Below are 21,417 nucleotides of genomic sequence, written 5' to 3'. Positions count from 1 at the left end.
CAGTTTGTCAGGAAGTAGAAAGTGTTTCACATAATTTTTGTTTGGAGAGCTAACTAAGGCTTTTATAGTTAAAGAAAGAATGCCTTATTCCAAGTTGTTTGTGTACCTTTCTGGTATGCTTTTTATAATGCAGTACCTCGGTTCTTCTTTGTTAATCAAACATTTGTCCTAATATAGCAGAAACTCTTCTCTGTCTAGCAGACAAGATGCTGTGCAGTTTAACAATACAGTCTCCTTATTTTATTTCTTTTAAAAAGAAAACACATGTGCGCCCTTTTAATAAACATGTCTTTACAGCAACTATCTTTCTCTTTGATACCCAGTAGAGATACTTACCTACATAGAATTTGTTTAGAAAAATGTTAGGTCTTAAATACATCTTACTTTTTAGATTATGTAGATCAGATAAACCATACTTCATTGACTCAATTTAGATTTATGATAGAACATTATAATCACTTAGAGTGCATTTCAATATGTGGAAAAGCTGTACAAAAGCACCTAAGCATTAGAGATGTAAGTGTATTCATAGTGAAGAAAACCCTCACTTTTTCTTAAATAAACAGAAAGTGAAAAGTCCATTGATGAAATCATGTATAAAAACATATGAATATCGACTTAACTGGTCCAGAATTGATTATTATCCATCAAGATAAAATGAACAGAGCAGGTGATTTGATAATAAAGCCAACCAACCGGTTCTAATGCTAATCAGCTGGACTGTGTGCACACAAGCCTGTGTGTGTGTGTGTGTGTGTGTGTGTACCTGTTACTGCTACTGTAACAAAAGGGAACTTTACATTCTTTATATAGAATTGAAAATGCCAGTTAATTAAGTTCCACTTTCTGGGTGTTGAGAATATTGTATTTCATTCTGCCTTGTACATTGTGTGAGATAAAATTCAGGTGCTTAAAGACCATCTGAAAAAGAAAAAAAAAAAAAAAACCCTTCAGAATGCTGGATTTCCATGGACTGTTTTCTTCTCTTCCAGGAGAGCACACAGCTGCTACAAATGCCGTCAGTGCAGCTTTACAGCTGCTGACACTCAGTCACTACTGGAGCACTTCAACACTGTTCACTGCCAGGAACAGGACATCACTACAGCCAACGGCGAAGAGGATGGTCATGCCATCTCTACCATCAAGGAGGAGCCCAAAATTGACCTCAAGGTCTACAGTCTTTTGAATCCAGACTCTAAAATGGCAGAGCCAGTTTGCGAGAGCGTGGTGAAGCGGGAGAAGCTGGATGACAAGGACGGGCTCAAGGAGAAAGCTTGGTCTGAGAGTTCAGGCGATGACCTTCGCAGCGTGGCTTGGAGAGGGGCTGACATCCTTCGCGGCAGTCCATCCTATACTCAAGCAAGCCTGGGGCTCCTGACGCCTGTGTCCGGCACCCAAGAGCAGACAAAGACTCTCCGGGATAGCCCCAGTGTAGAGGCTGCCCACCTGGCGAGACCTATTTATGGCTTGGCTGTGGAGACCAAGGGATTCCTGCAGGGGGTGCCAGCTGGCGGAGAGAAGTCTGGGGCCATCACCCCACAGTATCCTGCATCGGGAGAAAGCAAGTCCAAGGATGAGTCCCAGTCCCTGTTACGGGTAGGAAGGTTTAATTTTTAAAATAATTCATATATTTTGAAGGGAAGATGGGGGAGCACAAAATTTCTATATTTAGTACTATGTTTTGTGAAATGACATTAAATGAGCTGTATTAGTTTGGGGATTTATACTTAGAAGGCCAAAGTGGCAGAACGTAGCTCCCTGTGTGTTGATGTGTGCTCTATGCATCCTCCGAATCCTGGTGGGCTGTCTCATGTTTGTCTTCACTCTTAGCTCAGATTGAACATCGGTTAATCATTCCTGGTGATTATGCAAAACAACATAGCCGCCTTTGGAGAAGGGAGGTTTAGAATCCCAGAAGGATGCACATCTGTTCCATTAAACTAACTGACTTTTCAATTTTAAGGTGGTGTGACACAGTATATGGTTAATAAGGACATTAGTAGAGATTTAAATCACTAAGAATGTAAACTCCTGGGTAAGATGTTAATACAGAAATGTCTTATTTTTTAAACCCAGAGTATAAATGTGTACGAATAACAATGCTTGTTGCCAAGAAGAAGGGAAAAGATGAGAAAAACCTCAACATGAATGGTATGAAGAACTTACACAGAAGTGTACTGTGCGCTGCATATTATCAGGACCGTTAGGGAGAAAGACCTAGTTCCCTGTGGTAAAGCAAAAGCAAAACCTCTGAGTGAGAAAGATCCTCTATTTCTCTGTTTGCACTGTGTAGTCTCATCATTATCAAGAAATATTTTGACTTTTGAAAATTCACAAACTCCCAGTGATACTTGCTTTTTGCTTAAGGCACCGCCAGTTCAACATTTCACCTTAATGCTGAGAAAGTTTTGAGCTTTCTGGATGATTTCAAAGCTTCATTTGTGTCTAGAAGGTAGGATTGGAAAGTAGCTATCTTTTACAAAAGATCCAGTTAGGAAAGACTTCAGTCGGCCCAGTGCTTGCATCTTGGGTTAGAGATCACTGAGGTCTCTCTGGATGTATACTGGAGAGAAAAATTGCTCTTCCCAGGTCTGCTTAGTGGCTCTGCTCTCATTTCCTGCAGAGCCCCTGAAGCCCATCTGTGCTTCTCAGGTATTCTGTAGTTGAGCTGAGAAGCGGGCCTTAGAGGTGCATGGTTAATTATGAAAGTGTTACTTTCCCTCCCTCTAGTGATGCCCTGGAGCTAACAGAAGGCCTTGAATACAGAAGAAGGCATGCCCCTCATACACTGAGAAACAAAGACTTTTTGCAGAAGGAACAGATTTGTTATACATAATTGTAGAAAGAAGTAGTTTCTGTTCTCTTGAAGGGAGGGTGCAGTTCAGGAAACCTCCTTCAAATCACTACATATGGAGTTACATTTGTCTAACTGTAAATACCCATTGTTTTCTTAGCATGTCCATACTCCTCTGGTCTCATGTGACCCTTCTGGCTTCTGCTGGTAAGACAGGGATGCAGAATCCTGGGCTTTGTTAATTTTTGTTAGATCTTGAGAGTTGGTCTACCTGGGTGCCTCCCATTGCACCCCAAGAGTCCCCTCCCTTCTGCTTCCACCAAAAATTGTTCTCATCTGTGCCATCCACATTTGCTGCCAGATTATTTGGCAACTTTTTTGACCATTTCTGGCATATCAGTTTTTTTCTGTCACCTTCTGTATACTCTGTAAACTTGGAATAATAGTTGATCGAGCAGTGGAGTAAAACACCTGAGCAAGTAGTGACTTTTTTTTTTTTTTTTTTTTGAGCAAGCCGGGGTGACAGTACTTTTCTAAAAAATTGTTTTTCTCAATTCCTCCACTTCCTTAATTCCCTCACTCTGAGTTTCTGTTGCACCATTTCAACTGTCTTTTCAGTTCCTCCACATTTAGCTGCTGAGGTAGGAAATCTTCAGCAACGAAGAGCCAAGTTTGTAGGCCTCTGATTTGTGATCTTTAAAGGCTATCATCTGCTAAATTCCAGGGAGTACTCGCACACATGTTAAAAAGAGGCTTGAGTCATTCTGTGAATTTAGTAAAAATTGAATCTTTAAAAATTCACATTTCACATTTGAGTAGTGCTCTGGGAAATCACCAGTTTAATGGGTATTTGGACTAGAAAGAGTAGTCAATTTAGTTTATTGTGCAATATTTAATTTATTAAGTGAATTAAAAATTTTTGACATGTACATATTTTAGCCAATGAGCTTTTTGATCTGTAAGAGCCCATTTTGTTTGGAAATTTGATAAGAACTCTACTTTAGAAGTGAAAATTGATATCCTTAAAGTTATAGAAATACACACTTCTCAATTCTTTACCCTTCATCAGTAAGGAAAAAATCCAGCAGAAGAGCAAGTCATGCTCACTAAAGGCAAAAAATAATGTTCTTTAATTTTGTAGTTGCAATGGTCTTGTTATCAGTGATGGTCCTGTAATGATTTATAAACACAACAGAAATATACAAATATAATTTTCATGTCTTTAATAGAACACAGTGGTCTGTGTAAAGATAGAATTCAGTTTTCATGTTTGAGTTTAAATACTAGAGTGGAACATGCAATTAACTGCTTTGCTGCTGGACACATTTACTCAGAAATAGTAAGCAAATTAAGAAATGGGAAATACAAGGTTTTAAAAGTTTTTTTTTTATTAAATAGTACATTCAACATAGCATTAATTGAGCATGTGATTAGTAAATACTTTTATACATAGTATTTCTGATACTAAAAGGCAAAACTTAATTTTCATTTTTAAATACTGTTCAGAGTGATATGAACAATTAAGTATGAAAAATTGTCTATTAGAAAACATTGATTTAAAATAATCAACACTATCAGGTAAATAATGGAAATATTTTTAAAGAGTTAAATGAACATAAGTAGATTATGTTACAAAGGACACAGTTAAAATGTTGCTTTCAGAATATTAGTCTTTCTGGTGTTTTTTTTTTTTTTTTGTGTGTGTGTATGCTGAATAGTTTTAGTCATGATAGTTTATTGTACTTTTGAAAGTGAGGAAGAAAATACAATCAGATGAAGAGCTAAAATTTCAAAATGGTTTTCATTAGCATTTATAGTTTTTTCCTTTCTTTTCTTTTTATCTCCTAGATCAGTGTTTGGCTTTTAATTTTGTGTTAAGTAGCAGATCATTTATATGTGTTTTTATTTCATCTCTATTTTCCCCTTATTTTTAGAACAAAAGTGATCTTGTTAAAAATTTTAAGTTGTGCATATCACCTGTGTTGATTCTAGTGCTTTGAGTGTGAGGAAGGGTGAGTAAGTGAAACTCTATATTGTAAAATGCTTTGTGAAAACTAGGGTTTTTGTTGCATAGTAACCACATTATTTCTATGAAATCTTTTGAATATTTTCTTTTATGAGTAGGGAGAAATATTAAAACTTTTAGAATCTCTGCTAGAAACAGTCCAAGCTCTTCTATAATAACTTTATGCTGTTTAAAATCTTATGGAAGAGATCTTATCTTCTAGATGTATAAGCTTGTGAATGTGGTCATGAAAGCTTAATATTTTGATAATCAAGTGTTTTAAAATTTGGTTTTGTTAAGAGGCTAAAATATCTAATATTGCTTGTGCTAAAAGTAAAAGTCAGTTAGTTTTATATTTTCCAATAGATGTTTCTTTTTCATTTTAAACTGTTGTAATATGGTGTAGTCCAGACTCATGCACAGTTTTATATCCTTTGCTGACTAGTTTCTTCTATAATGTATAATTACACAAAGGGATGTATTTGTTTATTTTTAGACAAGCTCTTGTGCAGATGTAACTGTTCTAGTCTTATAGTTGCCTGAATGATCAATTCTGGATTTCATTATTGCAGTGGAATTTCTAGATTAAATTTTATTACACAGAAAGTTATAATCTTTATAATCTTTCATCTGACAACCACAGGAATGGGGACAAAAAATGTTCATTAAATTTCACAAAGATTTTGCCAACATCAGGTGGACTTTTCATTCGATAATGAAATAATTATAAGTTTAATGAGTGCATCTGTATGGGGCCACTTATGGCAAGTTAATATTCAGGTAAATACCTCCCTGTCATTTGTCAAAACAGAATGTCACAGCCACATAACTCAGGCTCACATTTTTCCATGGGCTCTAACACTCAAGTTATTAGGCTACTTTCTCCAGTGCACCCTTGGGGAAATAAACTTCTTTGAAACTGATTTTGATTTCCTAGTAAATTTATTCAAGAAAGTTTGTCAGTTTTAACATGTACATTTTACACTGCTTGATTTCAGATGTGTGCTGCCATGGGCCTGTGGGAGTTGGGTTCCAAGTTGAGCCACTGACTGTCAAAGGCAGGGCCTCCCAGGAACTCTGTTCATCTGTCTCTTACAGAGACTCCTCCTGCCTGCCATCCCACAGGAGTGTTGTGCTACTCAGTTAATTAATGTTTGTCAGGCCATTTGAGATCCTCAGATGCAAAGTGCTAGATAAATGAAGGTAGTCTGATGATGTGTTCATCTTGAAAATGTGATACCAAGACAGTACAATGCAGATGCTATTTCCCTCTTTCTTTAGCCGCCTTGTTAAATTTATAGTTTAAAGATTGTTGATACCGGACCTTCTATTGAGATGCAAAAATGTTCTTTTGGGGACAGTCCATTGGCAGCCAAACAGCAGTTCAAACAAGCAGGAGTGCTGAATGCCTTTGCAACCACCACAGGAACTTTTTAAACTAAAGATGGTCTCCAGTGAAAAGTGATACGCATTGTTTTGCTTTATAGTCAATGAAAATAAGGGAATAATTGAAGTCATCATGTAGGTTCTGTTGACTTCACGTTGATGTCAATAATCATTTTCTTGATCCCTTTGAAACTGTTACAATACCTGTGTCTAATTCGGAAGAGAATAGCCTATATTAGGAAAAATGGGAAGTATATACCTTTCTAATCACTGACTCTGAAACACTGATTTTAAGTTTCTCTTTAGGTAGCAGTTAATATTTTATTTGCCTAAGTAAAAAATAAACTGTTAAAAACTACTTATTGGATCCAGAGATTAACTAATCCTGTGTGTTTCTGTGCTTCTACCTTAAATAGTTGCATTTCTGTTGACATTCATTAAGGATAAGTTAAGAGTCACACCAAATACATTTTAGTTTTAAGAAAACAAGGCATAGCTGGGTGCAGTGGTGCTTGCGTATAATTCCAGCAGCTCCGGAGACTGAGGCAGGAGGATCAGGGGTTCAAAGCCAACCTTAGCAAAAGTGAGGTGCTAATAAGCAACTCAGTGAGACCTTGTCTCTAAATAAAATATACAAAATAGGGCTGGGGATGTGGGACAGTGGTTGAGTGCTCCTGAGTTCAATCCCCAGTACCAAAAAAAAAAAAAAAAAAAAAAAAAAAAAACCTCAATGCATTCAACACATTGCATTGGTTATGTGTAATAGTGAATAAGACCATTTTGTTTATAATAAATAGAATTTAGATAGCATTTTTTTTCTTTTTGATTATTCATCTTTTACATTGATAATACCCCTTTTGATGGTAGGAAACAACTAAAACCAATTCAATACGTAGGTTGAGTTTTATTGGTTTGACTAATTGGATTTTCTCATAATCAACTTTCACTTTGTAAATTGGCTCCATTGACCCAAATATTTTTTAGAAGCACTTTCCTCCCCCTCTTTGTTGTAACCTAGACTGTTTGTAAGATCTGGCATAGTTCTGTTGTCCCAGGTTTCTAAGGCAGGGGAAGCAGATATATCTTAGTGAATTGTGCTGTAGGTTGGTAGTCACTGTGAGATGCTATCCTTTAGCGTACTATCTATTCATTATTTCCTGTATAAATGTCTTTTACACAGCTTCGTTTTCATCACAGACTGCCTGAATTAGGAGATACCAGGGCCCCAAAGGAAGCCATTATTGAGCCTATTTAGATGTTGGAAGGGAAGACTATACAGAAGAGAGCCCATGCTCAGGAGGACAGGTGCAGAAGGACTCAAAAGTATGTCAGCCAGGGGTACATAGTCCTGACATCAAATGTCATATTTTTCTGATAGAACATAGTTTGATGAATGGATTTGGAGTGGGGATTACCTAAAATGCCACAAACAATTTTTATCTGGGATTTTTTTTTTTGTTTCCACCAAAAAAGTAAAAAATGTCTTTTTTTGTCATATTGTTTTATTTTCCCTTCCCATACACTTCGTTAAGGAACTTTAAGTATTGATAGGCAAGGGTGTTGCTTACTAGGCTGGTGTACCAGTTAGCTCAAGGAAGCAAGGAAGCTGGCAGACTGGATTCTGCTGCATCTAGTTGTGTCATTAGAACAAAGAGATGCAAAGAGTTTCAGTGAAGTTTGGACAGACTCTTTTCAATTTGGAGAAGCAATGCTAAGGATATATAGATTTTCTTTTTGGGTACTGGGGATTGAACCCAGAGGTACTCAACCACTGAGCCACATCCCCAGCCCTATTTTGTATTTTATTTAGAGACAGCATCTCACTGAGTTGCTTAGCACCTCACTGTTGTTGATGTTGGCTTTGCACTCAAAATCCTCCTGTCTCAGCCTGCTGAGCTGCTGGGATTACAGGCATGAGCCACTGTACCCAGCAGGATATATGGATTTTTTTTAAACAAAATATACTTAATAATTTTGCTAACTGTGAATCAAACTTTCATGAGACTGTCAATACAAATATAAATATTTTTTAAATGAATTTTTGGTGAGATCAGTATTTGATGGGGAGAAAATGATGAGATCCATAAAAATACTGTTTTTTGAGTTGCACTTCCATGTAGAATTACTTTTAGCTTAAAATGTAGTATTTAAGACTTATATTTGGCCATGATTTTAAAAAGAAGTTTTGGTAGATAAAAACCCCATAAAATAATCTGTTGGCAGAGAATTAACTTTCTGAGCTTAGCTTATAATTCATTGGTTAGCACAAAGTATTACCTATCTAATTTGAATTCTCAATGAATAAGACAAAACTACTTTAGAAAATTCACACAGGAAAGCATTCACAAATGAAGCATTTGTGAAAATAGGTGAATCTTTACAATTGATTGCTAAATAGTTTAGTGTTTCAATTGCTAGCATTAAAAGTTTGCTGCCTTTCTATTAATTTATTACTGGCTCAATTCTTTTGTCCTTACTAAAACTATTTGAGCTTGAAACTATCATTATCCATTTTATTTAGACGAGGAAACTGAGGCAAAGAGATTAAGTAATTTGCCCAAGGTCATATGCATGTAATGGCAGAGAATTCTGGCCTTGGCCATCAAACTCCAGAGTCCCTGCTCATAATCATTGCGTAACCTTCTTTGGCTTGCTATGATTTGCTAATAAATGCTTGGATAACTTCCTACAATTTTAGAGTTAATTTGTTTCATCTAAACATCCACATTTTTTATGTGTGTCTGAACAAAACAGTAAAGGAGCATTTTGAAATTATGCAAATAATGCATGTTTATTGCAAAAGAGGTAGTGGAGAACACTGTAAAGAAAATGAAAACCACTAATGAATTCCAACCCACAAGTACTTTTCTGTTCATATTTTGGCTTGTAATTTATCTATTATGTATAAAGATGTAGTTTACTCAAGTATAGGATTATGTACCTGTTTTATAATTCTGATTTTTAATTTGATATATTGAGGATATATTTTCTTATTCACAGATATATTTCACAATAGTGCAATATATTCAACACATCCCCTATTGATGAACATTTAGGCTACTTCCAATTTTTAATTATAAAGAACACTTTTTTTTTTTTTTATCTTTGAAGTCTGGCATTGAATTGATGTTTAAAAGGTAAACATTTACCTTTTTTTTTTTTATAAAGAACACTTTAATGAACCTTCTTCTACATATTATTTCATTGTTTATCATTTCCTTAGGATAATTTCTTACAGTATAATTCCGGTTTTCTTTGTTTATTTATTTATGTTTTTTATTTTGAGATACAGTCTCACTAATTTGATAAGGGTCTCGCTAAATTGCTCAGACTGGCTTTGAACATGCAGTCCTCCTGCTCAGCCTCCTAAGTTGCTGGATGAGAGGCAAGCACCTCCACACCCAGCCTAATTCCACTTATTTATATGAGAGAATACATTACTTATAACTAAAGGTAATGATCAACTCTGTGGTATCTAAAGCGGTAGTCTTCAAGGTAGAAAAAAAATCGGCTCATTAAAAAATGCAGGGGGAATTACATCCTAGAAATATTTAGGGAGTATCTTCTAAACTGTACATTGACTTATTTACTGGTAATGTGAAAAATTCAGAAAGAATTCACAGAAAAACAAATAGTAATCTTTAAGAGCTGCTTCTTATTACTTATATAGACTGTAATATATGCCCAGTAGCCAGTATTTGGTTTAATATGCTTATTTTATATTGCACATGCAGAGAAAATTTATTTCAAGCAGGCCCGGTTTTCCTAAGCAGAGTTGGTTTAAGTGTTTTAAGTGAAAGCAGTCTCCACCAACAGGCTTGCCTCTTTTTTTTTTTTTTTCCCTTGTTTTTACTATGCCTTGGTGGATGACAGTTTTGCTACCCTTAAGCATTTCTCAACCTAGTTTTAAAGTTTTTATCTTGTGTGTTGGATGCATGGGCTTTGAGGGAGTTAAGGAGATTGGAACTTGTTTTTTTTTTGTTTTTTTTTTTTTCAAAGATATCATTTAATGACCTTTACTTTTACTTGTATATGTGTATGTGTATGTATGTGTATGTACATATCTCTCTCTGTATATGTGTATATATATGTATATTCCATTAGAAAGTTTTTTTTAATTTGATGTGATTTTCAGAATCTCAGAATATTCCTTGTTATTTTATTAATGAAGTATTGAAAGAGCCAACAAGAATGCTTTCTCAATTAACATTGTGTTTGTGCTTTTTATATGCTAAAAATTGTAGAGACTTAGGTCATATCATACCTTTATGAAAATAGGAAGTTAAACCAGGCTTATATATGGGAATCTGAAAATTTACATGTTACATTTGAGAGAGATATTCACTTTACCTAAAACTAATTATTTCCTTTGTTAAAGAAAAGAGTCATTCTGGGACTGTTGATGTTTCTTCTTTTACACAGTTAAAAATGAAATCCTTTTACTTACTCAACTTTTATATGCCTTTATGTTTGCAAAGCATGTTATAATTGAAGATAGTACTGTCCATTTAATAGGAGGTATCTTATCTAATTCTTCCTAATGTCAGATTTATAACCCAATAGTTCCTTGATAATTAAGCAAAATCCATCCACTTTGCCTTAATTATATAACTAATTCAAAGAAAGTTGGAGGTTTTTGAAATGTGAAATATCAGGATGGGTAGTATATAGTCTACAGATGAATTACTCAGCTCAGATGCACGGAATAACTTTGTGCTGTGTGATTGCAGGATGGTTTTATCAGAGTTTGCCTCAAAATCACCCTGGATTTAGATATTTCTGAAAGTTTCAAAATATATTCTAATTACTTTTTAGTAGTGTGCTCAGCCCTTTGAGGCTCCAGTTAAGAGATGTTTCACCTTACACACTAACTGTGGTTCAGACTTGACTGGATTTTATTTTCTGGTAAAACTAGGTTTTATATTTTCTTTTTTAATCTTCCCTTGTGATATAGTGGAAAATGCACTGGACTGGAGGAAAGGAGACTCTGAGTTCTAGACTCATTTTGTGACTAATGGCTGAGTGACCCTGGGTGAGTCACTCAATCTTATGCACTGTTTCCTGATTTGGAAAATTGACAGAGGTTGAAGTATGCAGTTGCTCAAATTTCTTCAAAATTGCATATTCTGCAGTGAGCCATGTAAATTTCCTGTGAAACCTTAAACACTCAGATGTGTGAATTGACACCTGAGGCAACTTTAAGACAAAAATCTTATATTTTAGACTTGGTGATCCTGGTGTCCAAAGAGATGCCATACATTTCAAGTAGAAGTTCTTAAATGTGACTTTCTTCTAATGTCTAAGAATCCGTAACTGTCACACATACAATCTGAAAATCTTAAAAATATATATTCTTTGGTCTTCATTTACACAAGAAAACTCATTCTTTGGAAATAACCATGTTTCAAGACTCATGTTATTGGGGGCTGCTTATGAATGGAAATAAAGTGAAATATGCACAATGAGAAATAAAATAAGTCTGGTGAGAATATGACATGCTTTAAGTCTGTCTCCTCAGTTTCTTGGCATTGAGTGATGGTGCCTGTTTTGTTCACAGTCAGATGTTCAAATCAGAATTTTGGATGCAGAAACTAATTTTAGTAGGTGGGGTGCAAATTTCTTATGAGTCCATGAATAGACTCTGATCCCAGCTGTTTCATTACAATTATAAAAATAAAATTGGCTGTGAATCATTCAAACTCTTTTTAATGGATGTGAATAATTCAGTTTCATCCCACTGAAATCTTAAAACTATAAACCTATCTTAGTTTTTTATGTCCCTTCAGAGTTAATATCTCATTATTCATGGATGAATTATTTGAAGTATGGGTGGTCAGGATGAAAGTGACCATATTTCTACTTTGCTCCTGTGATTTTTCAGGAGAGGAGGTGGCCTCTAGGGTGAGATTGGGGATAAAGTGGAGAAGGAAATTGAAGAGTATCTAGGAAAAGAGAAAGATGTAAAATTAGTATGTCTTGGTTTTTTTCTTTCCCATTAAAAACATACATTCGTAAGTGGCACTTGAGAAACTAAAAATAAGCAAAAAAAGGAACAAAATGCAAACACAGTACTTTCAACGTATTCTTTTGTGGACATACACAAGCACAATCTCACACACAGAAACCTAAACGTACAAATAACAAACAGATTTATGTGATTACTATGAAGCAGCTTTTAGTTTTACTTTATAATAAATTATAAATATTTTCCACATCGTCATATTCAGCTACATCACATTTTTTGATGTCATACTATTTCATTATATATTATTCTACTTTTCCTAGAGAAGATGTTGATTGATTCCTTGTCGTTGGACATTTATTTCCAATTTTTGCTATTAAAAATAGTGCTCCATTGTATATCTTTGTAGTTGAATAATTGCTTCTTGTTTGCAATTTTAAATGGTTAGAATTGGTATCCCTGTAATTAGACTCCTCTGTGGGATGACACAGTCGAAGAGTTTATTAGCAAGCATAGGTCCCTTTATCAGGCCATGGATGTGTGTTCCTGGGAAACAGGAAACTATCATTTGTTGACTTTCATCAGTTAGAATTACCTCACTGTGGTAGTTATGAAATAAAATCCTAACATTTTCTTTAAACATTATTATTGGGAAGCCATTAATAACTATGGTGGTTGAATAAAATGTAGTTTTGTAGCACCAGTAAAGGATCAGTCAGGTGTCTATTTCACTGTAATAGTTGTCAGGAAGATTCCTTAGTCACCTTGACATTAAGCGAATATCTCAAAAGTGTAATATACTGAAATGAATCTTGTAGGGTTATAAATTCACAAAAAAGTTTCTTAATGTATTTTTTGATCCCAGAAAGTTGATGCCAACAGCTATTCAGTGAAATGTAAGAGTGGGAAATCAGGTGTTAAAGGGAAAAGTAGAAGACCATTCTGTACACCATTTCTTCCCACTTGCATTTTCACACAGCATATTGCTGTATACAAAGTCTTTTCAGAACATTTGAAGTTAGTTATGTTTCTTTGTGAAATTATAACAACATATATACCACTGTTTGTGGGATTTGAATGCACACTGTGTATGTACAAATTTAAATATGTTAATACTTATCAGCATTCAGGATTTGTTTTCAGAGAACCAACATATAACCAGACCAATTTAATCTAGACTTGAAAGAAATAGGAAATTTAAAAAGCAAAGGGTAACTTTGTAGAGTTGTTCCCTGGTACATCTTCTTGATGTTCAATAAATATTTATTTAGCTCTTATCAGGTATCAGGAAACATGCAGACTGTATAAAAGGTAAAAGATGAGTCAATGGAGTTACCTGCCCTCCATTAATACATAGTTGGTTTTAGGTGAAAGACAGGTATCAAGACAGCCTTAATACTTCCATAAAAAGACTTTCATAAAAGGGGTCAGGGGAGAGGAGAGCAACTATGGGTGTTTAAATAACAGATCACATTTAATTTAGAGAATAAGTTTAGTTGCCACAGACATCTTCTGAGTTGTTTTTGGATGAACTTTTAGCAGGTGAATGTGATAGCAGGGAGGGCAAGCCATACAAGAGAAGAGACACTGTGAGATCAGCCTAGGATTTTCAGGATGAAGAAAAGCTTGTTGGAAAATTGTGTGTGGTATCACTTAAAGAGCTTAGACTTGACATATTGGATAGGGTAGTCTCTCAATGCTTATTTAGAACATTTTATTTTAGAAGGATATAGGGATCCATCCTGGTTTCCAGGCCAAAGATAACTTGATCAAACCTTTAATAAGGTTAATATGACATTTTACGTAAGATGGCCTGCAAGAGGGGTAGGTAGACAGGGTTGGGATGAGGAAGATGAGTTAGTTGTCTGATCCCTTACCTTATTAGCGATAACAGGGCATCTACAAAATAGGATAGGGAAAATATAAAATGACTTCTGTGTATATATGCTATATGTAGAATCTTGAAGAGTTAGGAAGGTTTATATGAGAGACTAAAATGTGGCTTTGTTTTTTAGATGATTGGAAGAGGAGGTGAATATCTAACATTTATGAAACACTTGACTTTGGGCTGGGCTCTGCTCTTTATTTGTAGTGACTTATTTTCAACCTTACAGTAACCCCTTGAAGCAGGTGCTATTTTAATTCCATTTTACAGAGGAAAAATAACTTTATAGATGTTCAGTAACTTGCCCCAAGTCACCCAGCAAATTGGATCATGTGCCAGGAGTCTGCCTTCAAAGTGCATACTCTTTACTATATTTCTTTTGAATGAATGCAATGGACTTTTTAGTGAGGATGAAATAATGAGTGAAGCTGATTTTATACAAAGTTTGCAGGGCATTCAGATGAAGTTATTTAGTGGATAGCTAGAAAGAGTATGTCCTTTTGAGAATAGGAATAATGAATAAATAATTATATAATGAATACATAATTATATGATAATCGGATATAAATGGAAAGCTTAGTTTGTACAAAATATTCTTGAAGTGATGTAAACATGGACAAACCGTGGACACCAATTCTTTTAATTCTTCTTCAAAATACTAATGAAGATGATATTTGGTAAATTGAGTATAGCACAAGAGAAGGTGTGACAGGTGCCATGGAGTGAAACAAAATAAGGAGGAAATGACCCCTTGATTCAACCATCAAGAAAGATTTTCTGGAACTGGTACCTTATCCACTGGTCCTTGAAAAGTAATGTCTGGAAAATTTAAGGAATAATTAAAGTACACAAGTATATAGAAAATTCAAGTAAAAATTGAGCTTTATTACTCCAGCTAGAGATATGCTATAGTTGGGGAGCCCCCCATCTGTGAAATATGCTATTTTGACATCTGTGAGATAAAATTTGAAGCTCCTCTGTGTATGTCAACCTTCTTTCGTAATTGATAGGATTCCAGAAATATGCATGCTTCCATGTCTTATTACACACTAAACCAAAAGAGAGGAGTAAACTTCCTTAGAATAGAAAATGGATATTCAAGGGTCATTACATACATATGCTCAAAGACAAATATACATGAAAATTCCTTGAAATCATTTACAAATGTATACTGTGTATACAATTGCTTATGTGATTGAGTCATTATATATAATAACTGTCATATTTTAGTTTTATATATTGGTGTTCTTATTTATTTATTTATCATTTTTGTTAGATTTAATCCAGTGGCTCATTTTCATGTCTTCTTTAATGTCTTATTTTATCATGAGAAGAAAAAGAAATGCTTGCCTGTGATATGTCACCTGTTGTTAATGGCTAAAATGGTTATGTATCGTAATACTGTATTACATTAAGTCATTTTAAAAGCATTCTACTTTCCCTTTTGTTTAAAATTCCTCCAATCCCTAGGATATTGGTAGGGGGTTAATGGAAGTCTTGATTAAAATCTTCCAAGCTTTAAGGCTTTCAGTTCTTGTAAACAATTTGGATCTAAGAGATAGATCTCGTTATGTCTTTTTACTAGTCTACTTATCCATTTAATGTTAGGGGAAAAATAAATTAGGGTTTTTTTCTTTAGTTTTGTTGTAATAAGTACAAATTGAAATGTCTTTTAGAAAATCAGCCACACGCTGTCATGTGATGATTTTTTTTTTTTAAATTTGTGTGAAGACATAATCATTTTAAAAGTAAAGTAGCTGCCCTGAGTGTACAAATTCCCATTTTTAAAAAATAAACATTTTAAATTTTATATCTAGATTGCTCTTAATTGGCTCTTTCAAAACATGCAGGACTAAGAACCCAAATCATCTATGTGATCAATCTGTACTTGATTTGTAATAGCTAACCAAACTATAGGAAGATGAAAGTCTCAGAACTAGGCAGCAGCTATAATGCAGTTGGGAAATGTTCACACTTGAACTCACAAGCTCAATCCATACGATCAGCCCAAACTCTGACCTTTTCATGACAGAGCACGTTGACTGCACAATATTTAGGCTCAAAAATAAAAAATCTTTGGGTGTTCTATTTTTAATGAAACAAACATGGTGATTTGGGCTCCCCCCATGGGATCGAACTGGCACCCCTATACTTATGACTTGAAAGTATAAATATACTTGAAAGTATAAGTCTTGTTGCAGTGTTGGCCTTGAAATGAAAGTCTGTTAAAGTATGTGTGTGTGTGTGTGGGGGGGTTCCCTCTAAAAGTCAAGGGACATTGAGACACAATGAGAGAAACAGCAAATACTAGATCTGATCATTCATCCATTTGTGAATTTCTTCCCTTTAATTATAGTGAACTTCTGAGAGGTTAGGATTATGCCATTTTTAAATTTCTGTTTTTTTTTTTTTTTTTTTTTTTGCCCAGCTGCCTGGCTCTTAGGAGGTGTAGAATTAATATATGTTTACTTGAATTTTTGTGAGAAGGCATTTTTAAAATTTGTAAAATCACCTTTTAATTTCTATATGGCTGTCAAACTGTTTGGATCATTCTTCAATCATTAAATTTATAATTGAAAATTGGTTAATAATTGAATTTTTTAGGAACTGAAAGAATAAATAAATTTTGTGCATTTGTTTCAATAACTTTAGCATAGGATATTATTTAGTGAGTGGCTTGCTTTGGAAAAAAGAGCAATCAGCAATTTTAGGTTAATGCAAAAATAAAAATTGAACTTTACTAGAGCATTTTTTAAATTTGAGACTCTTTGTGAGTTATCTGGTGAAGCAAAGATTTCTCAGGGTTCATAAAATTTGTTGGTACAGCAATCTAGGGGAGCAATCTGCCAGTGCACTTCCAGTCTTTCCAAATTCCAGCAAAACTGAAACGTTTTATTTTTTAACTCATGAGTCCAAACTTCATTTTCTTCAAACAGTATAAGTTCTTTTTTTAAAAAAATTAACTGTACATTTCATTTTGGTTGAATGTAATCAGTCCTCAGCACAACTATTTTATTAATTTATAGGCACAATAGCAATCACTGTTGAACCTAAAATATGAAGGAAGATTCTCCAAGATTCACCACTCTTCTGTACTGCTGCCTTCTAAAGAAGGGAAATATTTTAGAATATTAGGTGCTGGGCTCAAGAGAAAGCGTACAGTGAGACTGTTTATCTTGAACATTTTGTGAGACTTAAAGGTTTGTAGCACGGAGGGTGTGATATGAAAAAGAGAAAGGTATTTGTCAATACCATTCCTTGATCCTGTAGCAACTGACTTGCTGAAGACAGACTTAGAAGGAAAAGTTTGAAAGCTTCTGTGAACTCAGGAATGTTTCTAATGTTTATACTACAAACCCAGCCTCTTCATCTTCATCTCCTTACCTAACAGAGGTGTGTAAAACTTCAGATTGCATATGAAACCGAGATTTATAAAGGCAGGCAGCTTTGTTCTTCCAGTGGTAAATACTAGAGAGAAAGAAGTAGGAAAGGGGTTTGCTATATAGAGATACAGCTGGCGAGTTATTCTGTTCTTCTTAGTCCTGATATTGAACTGTGACTACACTGTAATATCTCTCTGGTACCAGATTCATTGCTTTTGAGGACTGGAGTTCAGGCAAAGAGGAAAGATTCATAGAGAAATAACAAAAGTCAGGAAAGTCTTTGCCGTAATTTGTTGTGTACACTTAGTTATTTTTGTCTGGGTGGCTTACAGGGATGTAACTCCTTCATTCATCTCAGTGTGATGTAGTAAAAGTCGTTTGCAGGAAATGAAACTCCATTTCGGTGCTTTTTTCACTTAAAGGCTAATCTGATTAGCTCTAAAACATTTGTTCATCTTTTTATTCAGTATTTGAACTATGCCTATGGAAGACATATGGATTTAAATAGTACTTGGCTTGCCATCTGCTGATAAGGGAAAGTGAGATGCTAAATCAGAGTGGCAGGAAAGTCTATTTCAGTAGAAGCTATTTCAAACTGGAATACTGTAGGCAGTTTTACAGAATATTTTAATTGGGATTATATTGATTGTCCTAGTAAAAGGAGTATATTTGCTGATATGGTTGAAGTTATAGACTCACTAAATTTCAATGTCTGTTTAGAGATGTGAGACTATGTGAAATTTTGATCCCTTTTTATTTGTAGTGTTTTCCCCCCCTAATAGTCATTAATGGATAAGAATCTTTTTGATGCATTTTTTAAAGCACTGGTACATTTTTTTTATCTTGCCAGAAAATAGAACATAAAAGATCAACTTTCCAAATAAATTAACTAGAAGTAAAGAACAATCTATTATTTTAACATAGTGTTCATTTGTTAACCATTCTATGGCAAATTGCATTTTGAAAATCCTATTTAACCTTGTAGAGTTTAGAAAGAAGAAGAAAAAGAGAACATTCGGTATTATGATGATTACATGCTGACTGATAATGTGGTAAAGGATACCATGCACCTACCTTAACAGCGTCATCTCAGTGAATCCTCTGAGCATCACTGTGATGTTGAGCATTTGCTACTCAATTTTAATGAAAGCATGAAGGCATTCAGAAGTTAAGTTCTCTGAAAGGAACACAACTGGTTTAAAACTCTGTGCATGAGAGGAATTAAACCACAGCCACTTTGAACTAGAAGGTCATTGTGTCCGATCCTTTAATCCCAGCTACATCATGAATGCTTAAGGAGGATTTTGCCTCTACTCTTCAGCCTCCCTGAAAGCTGCAGGAAGTGCAGGGAATCCAATCAACTTTGTGGATGGTACAGTAAGGACCCAAGCGAACCAGGGATTGCATGAGAGTCCACTTTGGTAAGAAGAGGTGCCTCGAGTAGGTTTTCCTCTTCTGCCCAGATGACATAGGTATGACCTACTGGGTGGCACTCTTCTTGACAAGGCTATATGCTTTAGATTTTTAGACGATTTTTGTGTTAGCAAGCCATTGAGAACTTTTAAGTGTACCAATGTTTTATTCCAATTCTGTTTCTGTCACTTACTAGAATGTTTCTGAATATAAAGGAAGCCTTTTTATACAGAAAAAAAATATATTTTTTATATTCTTAAAAATTCTTTTCCACTTCCTTATCTTTGGAATAGTGTTGTCAAAGATTGCGTGTTCACAGATCCTTCTTGGCCAAATTCCTAGAAGTGGAATTGCTCTGTCAAAGAGTATGTACCTGAAAATGTGGACAGGCAATGCCAAATTGTTCTCCCAATTCTCATAACAGCATCGAATTTGATATTGTGTCCATTCAATTTTTGTTGGGTCAGAATGGCAAGGTAGTTAGAAAAGAAGAATCAACATGTGGAAAAAGTATGTCTGTAACTGGGAATTGTTACACTTCGAATTGTTACACTGCACTTTTCTGTCTGTAGTGATATATTATTCCCTTGATGGCATTTGTTGGAGCCACTTATTTTCTACATGTGCTGAATCTTTTTATCCATCTATCTCTGTCCTCAGAGCAAGTACATCCTGGCTATAACTGATACATACAGCTTGGTTGTGTCATCCAGACTTTCCTTTCAATGGAATAAAATATTCAGGATAAAAAAAATATATTTCCACAGGTGTGTAACATATCCAGGGTGGTTTAGGATACAAAACAGAGACTGAAATGGTTCAAATGTGGTGCAGGAATGCTTATTCCATGTACTTCACCAGGTGTTGAACCCTAGAATTTATCTTAGTGTCCAGAACCAAATTTTGTCTCCATTTATCATCTTATTTTCTTCCTTTCACAGGACTATTTGATTGTGATAGGTACTAATCCATTTTTAATTATCTTTTGGAAAAATTTATTTCTCGCTAAACATTTGGGCAAACTAAAAATACATGACCATCCCAGATTTACTGTAGCTTTCGTAGGTGTCTTAAGTGTTTCCAGATAGTCTGGAGATTGAGTTGTCGTCAGTTAGTGAAGTCTTTGTCCATATTTTGAAGAACAAGTGGTAAAAGTGATGACATTCTGGTTTTTCCTCATTCTTCTCTGATTTCGGGAACACTGCCATTCTTCACATTTCCTCTGGCCTTAAAGAGTGCCAGCTGGTTATTAAAAAAAAAAAAAAAAGTAAAAACAGCAACATAAAAATCAGAAATCATAGATTTGATTACCTTGGCGTGGCCATTCCCTTGGTGTCATGTAACCTGGAATCATCTAGGGTCTTTCTGCTCTGTGTGGATGCTCTGGAGACCTAGATCACCTCCTTTTTCTATCCTACCAACTGGTCTTGAGCAATAGGTCAACTCTTTTCCTCTTTGCTCCCAAGCTTGAAAAGGCTTTATCGCGTCTTCTTTCCACAATTTTTACTGCTCTGCCTGTGGGTCATTTGATTGGTAACTTCATGTTGTTCAAACCAGGGCAGCCCATCTACAGATTGGAGGTTGCCTTGAATCCTCTGTTATGTGCAGATGTGCTGGTCATCCTCTAGTACCTTAAACCCATGGGCCCTATGTAGGGACAGATTCGCTGTCACTCTCTCTGCCCATCTTTCTTTCCTATGCACAGATTTCTTAGTATCAAAGGATGGAGTGTGGGTGAGTAGATATGTCCATAATTCATCATGTATTGTTGGCTTTTAAAACAGCATTTGGTCAGGTACATATCAAACTTCATATCACAGTAGCAGTACAGGTAGTGTTGTTCTTAAAAGAATGTAGAAATTTTTCTCCCTCAAAGTTTCAAGCAAATGGTTTGAATTCTTATAATTTGTTGTGATAAGAAATAATGGGGTTTTAGTGAAATCAAAACAATATAGCACAGTGCTTCTCTTTTCTTGGTGCTGTTATTTTTACTGCACCAAATAGTTTTGTTAGCATTGTTGAATGGCTTCAGTTGTCATTGCAGGTACTAAAGCTACCATTAAGTTATATTGCTTTTGCTCATAGGATCACATTCTCAGCTCAGGTACCTGCGTTTTCCATCAAATTTCAGAAGCTGAGAAAATCAGGTGAAATGTTTTCATTTTGTTTATATTTACAATGTGATTCCTTTGTAGTATTAAAGAGAGCTCACTAATATATGTATGAAAGCACAGGCTCATCAAATGGAAAATAAAATCAAAACAGGAAACTCCAGTATGTTTAGTAATTATTCAAAAAAGCATTGTCATTTTTTCCATTTCAATTAAGTAAAAAGAGACCCACTCATATGACAGGCTTCCAATTAGTGTCTCTGCTGTATGAACCATCTTTGATGTCCATCTCCTTCTGAGAGTTATATATGCTGTCAGACTTCAGCAACCAAGTTCATAGCTGGGATTAGGGAAATGATTTTGAATCTTCTTGCAGGCTGCCTGCTGAGAGCTGGTGCTGGAGAACCATTTGTGAGAGCCTCCTGAACTTAAGGAAAACACCCGTGGCTGTCAGCGCCCCTCCAGCAACAGCTCACAT

General features: G+C 35.1%; 1 protein-coding gene across 1 annotated transcript in view; it reads left to right on the top strand.

Annotated features, from left to right (window-relative positions):
* Trps1 (transcriptional repressor GATA binding 1) overlaps positions 1-21,417 on the top strand; it is a 233,410-nt gene that overhangs the window by 70,908 nt on the left and 141,085 nt on the right. Inside the window, exon 4 of the mRNA XM_076835609.2 lies at positions 993-1,596. Within this exon, the coding sequence (XP_076691724.1) occupies positions 993-1,596 (604 nt within the window). The remainder of the gene's footprint in view (positions 1-992; positions 1,597-21,417) is intronic.

Source organism: Callospermophilus lateralis, chromosome 16 (genome assembly GCF_048772815.1).
Source record: "Callospermophilus lateralis isolate mCalLat2 chromosome 16, mCalLat2.hap1, whole genome shotgun sequence".
NCBI lineage: Eukaryota > Metazoa > Chordata > Mammalia > Rodentia > Sciuridae > Callospermophilus > Callospermophilus lateralis.
Note: the sequence above shows the minus strand (reverse complement) of the source record. Positions and strands in the feature narration are given on the sequence as shown.